Here is a 9,936-nt window from a genome sequence, read left to right as displayed (position 1 = left end):
AAAGCATGATAGAATTACCATAAACGACATGGTATCCCATTTGGAAGCCCCAAGAATTGCAGGGCTACAGAAAGATGCAGTAAACAGAATCTGTTTTATTTCTTAAGAGTTCTTCACTAGCAGTCAGTGCTGTTCAGTTGCCTAAATTGGTTGCTAATCTAGTTGCCATAACATTTAGCCTTGAGCCATAACTGTTATTAAGAAAGCTGTTACAACTGAATTCCTAATCTGGAGGGCCTTCAGTTATGACTTAGCTATGGCTCAGGGGGTCAAGTTGGCATGCATTACCAAAACTTGACAGGATAGGCTTAGTACAGTTGATTCCATTTAACTCTGTCCTCCTAAACACTTGCTCCAATATCAGGGTTAGTATCACCTACTGAATTCCATTGCCTTCACATGAAAATTTCTACCCTTGCACTAGCTTTGAGACTATGCACCTGATGAAGCTCCTCTTCATCTTCCAAGTCTGAACTGGCCATTACAATAGAGATTAGTCAAAAATGCCAAGATATTGTTCAGAGTTAGTCTGAATAATGTCATTGATGACACTGGAGAATTCCAAAGTGGTGATCCTTGAATATTTTAATGTCCAGATTGAATCCCATCCTGATGGAATTAATGTGGAACTTCATGGTCACCAGAGATACTCTCCTAGTGCTTCCCTGATCTAATACAGGGGTGTCAAATTCACCGCATCACACAACGTGTCACAACATATTGCGATTTTTTTTCCCCTTGTTAGAGCTGGGGTGGGCACAACTTCTGTGTAATGCAGTTTGATGCCCCTGGTCTAATACATATTTTGGACATGGTTCTTGATTAGATACGGGAAATATGGTTTGGGGAGTTGATTTCTGTGATTACTTGCTCATAAATAACTACTACTTTGTTAAGTTTGGATTGGTATAGCAGTCGCTCCCTTTCTGCTAGCAAACATACAGGTGAATAATAAAAAGGGAGATGTACCCTCTAAGATAATATGAGGAAATGCCAAGTTCCTTGTTCATTAGCATGGCTCTGTACTGTCATATCAAAACAGAAAACATGGTGGGCAGGAAAAGTACAATGAAAAGATCATGGAAATGTTGGGTGACAAAGATGAATGAAAAAATTGATACTTGCTTGTATGAAATAGATTTTTTTTTCACTTATGTCCCCCTGCCTCTCTGTACCTACTATGTAGTATACTAGTAGTAATATGGAATAGGTTTCAGTTTTGTCTTAATTCAGGACACGAAGTTATGTAACTTCAGTGCAATGAAGTTTACGAAAAAGGGTGCCTTCCTGAAATAATTATGTGATTAACAGCACTCCCCTCCCTCCGGAAATAAGTTATACATAGCAGTTAAAATAATAGCTTTCTTAGTCTTCAAGCTGCTACAAAACTTTAATTCTAGCATACTGGAGTGACTGAAGGAAGATAGTGTAAAAAGAAGCATTTTGCAAAGTCGTCCTACCAAAAAACCGTCGTCTGAGAAAAAAACCCCACGCTTGCGAAAATTTAGCTGGATTAAAAAATTGCTGATCCCTAAAAGCACTCAGGCCTGAGCTTACCCAAATAAAATAATGCGGAGACCGTACGAGATAGGTTTTGAGGGTTGGTTGGGTACAATAAGGCGGTTCGCATATCTTGTGAGTGCTTTTCACATGCCTGCAATACGACGCTCCCTTTGGGCCAAGAATGGTACTTGCGAAGAGCAGGTGGAAGAAAGGAACCCCCTTCCCCTTTCATATAATGGTATATTCTGCCGCTACCACGCTCGCGCGACTGCTAACGCAGTCGCTTGTCACCAGAGGATCATTTCTCCGAGGCTTGTCAGTGAGCAGCTCGTGGTCCGGAAGCATTTGTGAAAATTGCCCCGGAAGGGGAGGGGGAAGGATTGCGTGTGGCGGCGGCGGCGGCGGCGGCGGCTGCTGGGGCTTGGCTCTGGTGGTGAATGGAGTGATAGAGGCGGCAGGAAGGAGAAGGAGGCCGGAGGAGGCGGAGCTCGCCTCTTTTTGCGCGCAGTCAGGCTTTCGTTGCCGGCAGTGGTGGAGGAAGACGACCTCGGAGGCCCGCCGGGCTTCGGTCGGGGTCGGGAGGGTCAACGACTGGCGGGGGGGGAGGCTGGAGGAAGAAGATGCTGCTCTTCATGGAGGTGAGTAGGGATTGAGCCACGTGATTTGCCAAGCGGCGCGCGCTCGGCCGCTTGGCGCCCGGCTGGTGGTGGGGGGGATGAGGGTGACACAGCAAATAGCCCCTTCGCGCGCGTGGCCGCCGATGGGGAGCGTTCTCGGGGGGTCTCCGGGCGGAAAGGAGGGAGGTTGGAGAGGACAAGAGGACGCGCTCGGCGCACTTGCACGCCATGGTGCGCCATAGGGGGAGGAGGAGGAGGAGGAGGATCACGCGGCCGCGGGCGGGTAATGGGGCGAAGCGGGTTTCGGGACCAAAGCGCCAATCGGACAGGCTGGAGCAGTGGGTGGGCCTCCAAGGTCAAGCTTCGTGAGCCGCACAGGAAGGCCTGTGGCGGGGCCGGGATCTGCGCGTGTGGGCGAAGGGACAGGATGTGGAAGCGTGGCTTGCAGCATAAAGGTGAAGTAGGCCTAAGGGAGCGTAGTTCAGGGGACTGTACTGAGGAGTTTTGTGTGTTCGTGGACGATGTGTGGCAACTTCTGTCTATTCTTCGTGTGTGTGTGTGGAAAAGAGTCTGGGCGAGAGGAGAAGGCCACGAAAGACGTCGCAATGACCTTTCGTAAAAGTTCTCTTGATGGCTGCTGCTTGGAACATGGCCGGACACGTGTGAAGGTTACACTGCATGGAGGAGGAAGAAACGTTTTGAAGCCGTTTTCTTCCTCCCTATTTCCCATCTTGCCTCTTGTTAAATAAAAAAATAAAAAAAATACGTGGGAGGTCATCCACTTCCACCTCTCTTTTTTAGAAAACTGCAGGCACGTGGCAGGAGTACAATATAGTCAGCTGACTGCTGGCTTTCTTTTTCCCTTGCCTGGCTAATGCTTTGAGTAGATTCCAGATTGTATTGTTCTTATTGTAGAAATGTCAGGCTAATAAAGCTGTAACATAGCAACGTGGCACTGGTTTAACTGTGCCCATAAACAGAGCTTTTAAGAGGAAAGTGGTGTAAATTCTTGGTGTTGACCTGGCTTATAAGGCTGAACGTTTAAACTATTTTTTTTAATTTGAAGAAATTGCTGAAGGAGGGGCTTCATAATGTTTTTTTGAACTGAGCAACACATTTTCACCTTTTTAATTACACACACACACACACACACACACACACACACACACAGTATATGCCTTTTGAAGTTGTTGACTGGAAATTAAGTTGCAACATATGGAAAAGTTTTTATACTACAGTGCAGTTCAAGTAGAGGCAGCAGTTTCAGATAAATATGTAGTCAGTTAAAAAGCATTTTTAAAATAAAATGCTTGTTTGGAGTTTATTACAGGTATGAAGTTTTATTCATAAATGTGCATAAGATTGATTCCAGGAAATAATATATAGGAAAAGGCTTATGGGTTGAAGACTTTACACAGTATTATACACAGGGTTTGCAAAATGTCAACTGCATCTAAATATGCTTGCTCTGAAGCAAGGTCCACTGAATTCATTTGGATTATAACCCAGATAAGTGAATATAGGATTCCATCTTATCTCAATGAATACTCCAAGAAATAGGACTGTATGTATAAAAAAATATAAAATGAGAGTCTGATTTACAAAGATATCATCTACAATAAATCAGATGGAATAAATATGAGCAATAAAATATTTTTATGTTATAGTGAAATATGTGCAATCATTTATGGGGATAACTGAAGGAGTAACTGATCCTGCTGTTACAGTTGTTATAGAGAAATTATATCCTGATGTGCCATGACTCATCATTTATTACTGTTAAGATGATTCTCTAAGTTTACAACTTTTTTTTTTTTTTTTAAAAAGGCGATTGAAGATAAATATTTCCAAAGCAAGGAAAGGCATAAAGACATAGGCAGATGGATATCCTGATCTTTTGACTACAGCTGTTAGAAAAGTTGTAATCCTAAATTTTTACTGTCAGCCTAAGGTGCTATAGGTTTTTCTAATATGTAAAACAAAATATTTCTAATGTTTAGAGATCCATAACAATTCTGAGAAACTTAACTACAATTATAAATATGCTTTTTTATAAGTAAGGCTTTTTTCAGGAGAACTTTTAGGAATGCAAGCTTGGAATCAGATTATTTAAACCTACTAAATGATGGTGTTTGTGAGTTGTCATTAAGTTTTGTTTGGCAAAGTTGAATAAAATTGTGTTGGCTCTTTAATATAACATTTTGTTATAATATAGATTGAATTAGAACATTGTTGAGAATTCTGGTTTATATGTTATAGATAATGGACTTGTGCAATAGGAATATTAAACTGTGGGTTACAGAGGAGATAAATGCTTCCAGTTAGAATGAACCTGTGCTTTTGGTTGTTAAGGAAGAAACAAAATATAAATCCACAACAAAAAAAAATTGGCATTATTTTCTAGCTGGTTCAATGGCTTTTGCTATTGGAGGAGTAATGCAAATATAATTCATAACAATTCTGTATTTTTACTTTTAATGTGGCCACCTTAGTGTTGAATCCTGAATTCCATGGTTGTCTTTCCTCTGCTGTGGCTAGCAGCTCTCTAATTGAAATGAAGGAAGCAAAGATATAGTTTGTTGCCTTTTGCGAACTGTACAGGTATTTTACAGCTTCATCTTAAAGCTTCGGTCAGTACCTATAGTTACCTAGTAACTATTTCTATATTTATTAGTTCATCTAATCTAAAACTTGTGAGAAAATAGCCATCTCTTCTTGATTTAAAATATTGAAGACTATAAAAATACAATCTTTGGCACCTCTGCTGATATAAAGTTGGATTATTAAGGAAGATGTGCTTAATAGAAAAGATAGTTTGGATCTAGTGCAGCGGTTCTCAACCTATGGGTCGCGACCCCATTTGGGATCGATCGACCATTTTTCGGGGGTCGCCAAAGGCGGCGATCCGCCATTTTCTCCCCTCAGGGGGCGCCGCCGCGCATGCGCAGAACGTTTGTGTGACGGGGTCGCCGTCACACAAACGTTGAGAACCATTGATCTAGTGTAAGTGTGGTTGATATACATGTGGACCTTAAAAGAAACCCTACCTTTTCCTGGTAACTGTGTAGCCCCAGGAAAAAATACTGTATATGCTCAAGAAGTGTTACAGAGATGGTGACAGGGTGATGATACCCTGTTAATGCTTCTTTAACTCAAACTTGGGAGTGTTTTATGATCTCTCAAAGTAGTTTTTGGAATGGTACAAGAAATGTACTCATGATGGTGAATGAAAACTAAAGATTTTTTAAAATCTGTATGCTTCATTTGAAGCAGACTCCATTAGGTTTCTGCAGTGGAATATTATGTATCATTACTAACCTGAAAGTGAATAAAGTTGATCCTCTTTAGCAAACATTAATTTTTAAACCCACTAATATTTGTCATATATCTTTCCTTTTGTTGCAATTTATCCCTGAAACAGATGTGATCATTGTTATAACAATCCTGAGAGATCACTGTCTCCAAATATTAACTGACATAAATCCTCTCAGAAAATGTTTGAACTTTAACTAGCTTAAGTCCAGTGCTGATAAGTTATTAATGTTTTTGTCTTATACCGTATAGGATTTATCTAAGATGTAGCTTTTGATTTTATGATAATTTAAGGACTGACATATTGGGAAATGCTGATGAATATTTTCAGGTTGTGGCTTATTACTACCAGAACTGAAAGTATGAAGGAGAATGATAGATTTTTCCATTCAAAATTAAATTTTGGTGCACCAATATTAAGCAACTTGAATTTCTTGATTATCTGGGCTGATCTAAGTGATGCGTCAAGTCTCTTTTGGGATGTGGGTGTCAGATAAAGCATTACTTAAGTCTGCCTAAAACTAAAGCAAAAATATTTGTGTGTGTGTGATCTTCTTGCTTCATTAGTTTAAAAATATGATTGGGTGATTGAGTTTGATATAAAATACCAGATTGCGAACATTTTAATTTATATAAGATATGAAAAATATATTAAAGTATTTAAATTTGAGTTTAATTTATCAAACTCCTACTTTGCAGTCAAGAAGTATTAGTTACAATAATGCATTCTGTTATCTTTTGTGGGCCTCAAGGACACGCACAGATTACTATACAGATAGTTCTTGATTTATAGGTATTCATTTAGTGTCCATTCAAAGTTACAATGGCACTGAAAAAAATGACATGACCATTTTTCACACTACCATTGCAGCATCCCCGTAGTCACATGATCAAAATTTAGACACTTGGCAACTGGTATGTATTTATGAGAGTTGTAGTGTCCCAGGATCATGTGATTACCTTTTGCAACCCTCTGACAAGCAAAGTCAATGGGAAGTATTGGTTTTTTTGTTAAAGAGATCATCTAGAGGGAGTGATAAATTTCAGTATATTAAAATTTTTAAACATATTTTTTGAAAATCATGTTTTCCCAATTAACTTGGTTTTCCTACCCTTGAACAAGGATTCAAAATGGAGGCAATAGAAATAAGGTTTCATTTAATTTTTTTCTTAGCCTTTAGATCATGTCTGAAAATATATTCTAAATTTAAATATCTCTTTGACTGAATAATACTAAGCAGATCATAGCCAGAAGTACCTAGAATTACTTTACTTACAGCTTTACATTCATTTCTACTTTAGAGACTGGATTCTAAGTTAAAACAAAATTAATCACATTATGTGTTGACTGCTGTGATTTACAAATATAGTTCATTTCTTTCAGAGATATAAAATCCTAGTCACTTAACACCATTTAACAATTTTCCAATCCCAGTTGTGAACACAATTAAGGACTATCTGTATTTATTTAGAATCTGTTACGTTGTGTCCAAAGGTTTACTTGTCTATAACCTGAATTGGATGTAATTTTTTAAAAAACATGCAGTACTTGTTGTTGACATATCTGATTCAGAGATGGTATTTTAGGATTATTATAACAGATCATGCTTTTGAGAGAGTAGTCTTCTTGATAGACATTGTCTCCACATCTGCTTAATTTGTTGAGTGGGGAGGATACTTCTAATGTTCTATTATAAAAGTTGTATGAATGTTACTAATTTTACTTGCATTCATTTTAATTTTTACAATAAAGAAAAGGAGAAAATATTATAGTCTGATATAGGCCTATATATCTGATATAGAAGCTATATTAAATGTTTTCACTGAATGATAGACTTGTGTAACAGGTTCTTAATCCAAACTATTGAATATTTGGACATACCACACTATTTCTTGTTTTCAAGGCTGCTCAGTCAGGGTCATCAGCACATTGTAAAAGCAAGCTATAGTATTGGCTTTAGATTTCAGCTGAATCTTATATATGAAAATTTAGGATTGCTAAAAGATGCAGGAAATTGGTATATAGAAACTTTGTGCTTTTAATTGTGGTTTGAGTTTATTCATTAAAGATTATTGTTGGTAAACATCAATTTAATTTACAATTAAACAGTTCGTTTATTCTTATAACTTTTCCAAACCCTCAAAAAGTAGTACTATAAGAAAGTCTTGCCAACTATTAAAAAGCTACTAGTCATTTGAAAATATGTACAGTAGTCACCTTCATAGCATTATTTACCCATTTGTAAGATTTTGGATTAGGATTGCTCTTTTAAAAATGAAACTATTTATTTCAGAATGATAATTTGCAGTGCTGTTGGTAGGGATTCACTGAATTGTTCAAAATCATTGCTTTTTTGCTAAAAGAGAAATATATTGTAAGTGTGAGCATATGGTGTTGTCTTTTTTTGGGATATGTTGGGTCAGTTCTAAATAAACCACTGGGCATTATTAAATGCCCATACATTAAAATTTGATTTTATTTTCTAAGAATGCCCATTGGCCTGTATATAGCCAAAACATTAATATACTTGAGGCGGATGTTTTTTACTATATCTGCATATTTCTATAATTACATTAAAATGTACTTTTTGTAATACTGAATGATACATGGGTAATGTCAGTCTTGTTGCAGAATCCAGAACTAAGTGAATCTTGCCCAAAAAAAAAAAAGCAATCCTTGTTTCTATGCCTGAGGAATACTCAGCAAAGATTTATTTTACTCCTACTTTTTTAAGGAATATTGGAATTCTTAAGTTGAGCACTTTTATACTTTGTATTTAAACCATGCCAGTAATTTATATGTAAATTTCTGCCTTTGGAATGCACTTCTTTGTACATTAGCCAATTAAATCGGGTTTTATAATAATCACACAGTATGTAGAAACCACTGTTTGATCAGAAACACAGGAGCTTCTGGAAACTAATGATGTTATGAAACAAGAATACACTCATTAAGTTCTGGGTTGTTGTTTTTTTTTTGCTGTCCTTAATTAATTAGTTAGTTGATTTTTGTGGAATTAATGTTGAGAACAGTCTTGTTTTAAAGCTTTGCACGTTAATTTTATTTTTTAAGAATGTTTTTGAGGCAAATGTTAAGGGAAAATAGAGATGAAACTCAATTTCTGTATCAAATTTTAAATTAATACAATCTAAGCATGGATTACTTTTTCAAAATAACTCCTTCAAATATCATGATGGAGAGATTTTAGGACAAATTATGTAGGTAGTTTATTAGTTGCAAAACTATAGAGCTATTACAATTTTTGAACTTTTATAGGAGCAAAAGTATATTCATGGCCATCCAAACTGTTTCCTTATGTCCTATTTTTTTCTGTTCTATGGACAGGGGATGGTACTAAAACTACTCCTTGATGCTAGAGAGACTCCAGAAGGCTAGACTCTGGAAATTCAACTTCCTTATTCTCTGGCTTGTGCTTCTCTGTGGCAAGATGGTCAGTGCTTGTTTAGTATCATTATGCTACCTTAATAAAGAGGCTTTTTCTTGTGTTGTATTTTAGAATGTGATTTTTTTTCAGGAAAGTTTTATTTCAGTGTGCAAGGCTTGGGCTTTCACAAAAGAGGCTGTAAGTAAGATTGGGGGGGGGGACCCTAACATCTTTGAAGAATCAGGCTTTACCACACATGCCAAGAGTAAAACCTGAGATGTGGAAATGGTTGGATGACTAGAAGAACTTTACAATATTTTTATACTCTAAAGCTTTGAGATTGAGGAATAACATGGAATCTAAATTTACTCAGTTGCACGCGATGATAAATTACAAGTGTGTTTATTTGTCTATTTATTAAACAGTGTAGATTGCCCGAGTAGAATGATTGAACAGCAAAGAGCAATAAAAACAACCCAAAGTTATTTTCTGAAGTTTTATTTTCTAATGCATATCTTCTGTTTTCTCAGCAGGTAACCTCGAAAGGTGCCAGCTTAAATCCTAATGCAAAGGTATGGCAAGAAGGCATGCAGGGAAACCCAGAAGCTGCAGCAGTAACTAATGGCACTGAGCAATCATGGCAAGAGGCAGCAGCTGTGCAGGGTAATTGTACAGAAGGTAAGATCTAATTGTATCTAAATGTTACTTAATTCCTTTCTTAGTTTGAATTCTAGATATAACACTAGTACCAGAATTTAGTAGTAAGAAGCAAATCTTGTTCTTGAACAGACTGGATGCTAGTGGCATTTAACAATGAGGCATTAACTTTGGAGAAATTAAGATGTTTGAATAGTAAGGCTAATTCTCTTAGGACTATAAGTACAGTGGCCCAGTGATGACCAAGTATCGCGCTAAGAGGGACCATGTTGCTAAATGTACAGAAATGATCTCTTGACTTTTCTTTCTCTTTCCTCTCCTATTTATTTTTCTTGTCTCACTTTTGTCTTGATCTTTTTCTCATTTCTGCACCTTAGCGAACACTTGACCCTATGAACAAAAAGATTATGAGATCTGAGGGCCATGTACAACCTTTTCTACGTTAAGATAACGAACAACTT

The 9,936-nt window shown here is 37.4% G+C and overlaps 1 protein-coding gene across 2 annotated transcripts in view; it reads left to right on the top strand.

Annotated features, from left to right (window-relative positions):
- The first annotated feature begins 1,887 nt into the window (after positions 1 to 1,887).
- LARP4 (La ribonucleoprotein 4) overlaps positions 1,888 to 9,936 on the top strand; it is a 42,025-nt gene continuing 33,976 nt past the window's right edge. Inside the window, exons 1-3 of one of the 2 annotated variants that reach the window (XM_039352036.1) lie at positions 1,889 to 2,141; positions 8,779 to 8,884; positions 9,349 to 9,496. In XM_039352036.1, the coding sequence (XP_039207970.1) occupies positions 8,804 to 8,884; positions 9,349 to 9,496 (229 nt within the window). In that variant the 5' untranslated portion in view covers positions 1,889 to 2,141; positions 8,779 to 8,803. Of the gene's footprint in view, positions 2,142 to 8,778; positions 8,885 to 9,348; positions 9,497 to 9,936 lie in introns of both variants that reach the window. The other variant, XM_039352037.1, reaches the window with a different exon arrangement.

This window comes from Crotalus tigris, unplaced genomic scaffold, assembly GCF_016545835.1.
Source record: "Crotalus tigris isolate CLP2741 ecotype Arizona unplaced genomic scaffold, ASM1654583v1 scf7180000018397.643900, whole genome shotgun sequence".
In the NCBI taxonomy this organism is placed as follows: domain Eukaryota; kingdom Metazoa; phylum Chordata; class Lepidosauria; order Squamata; family Viperidae; genus Crotalus; species Crotalus tigris.
This window is presented reverse-complemented; position numbering and strand designations above follow the sequence as displayed.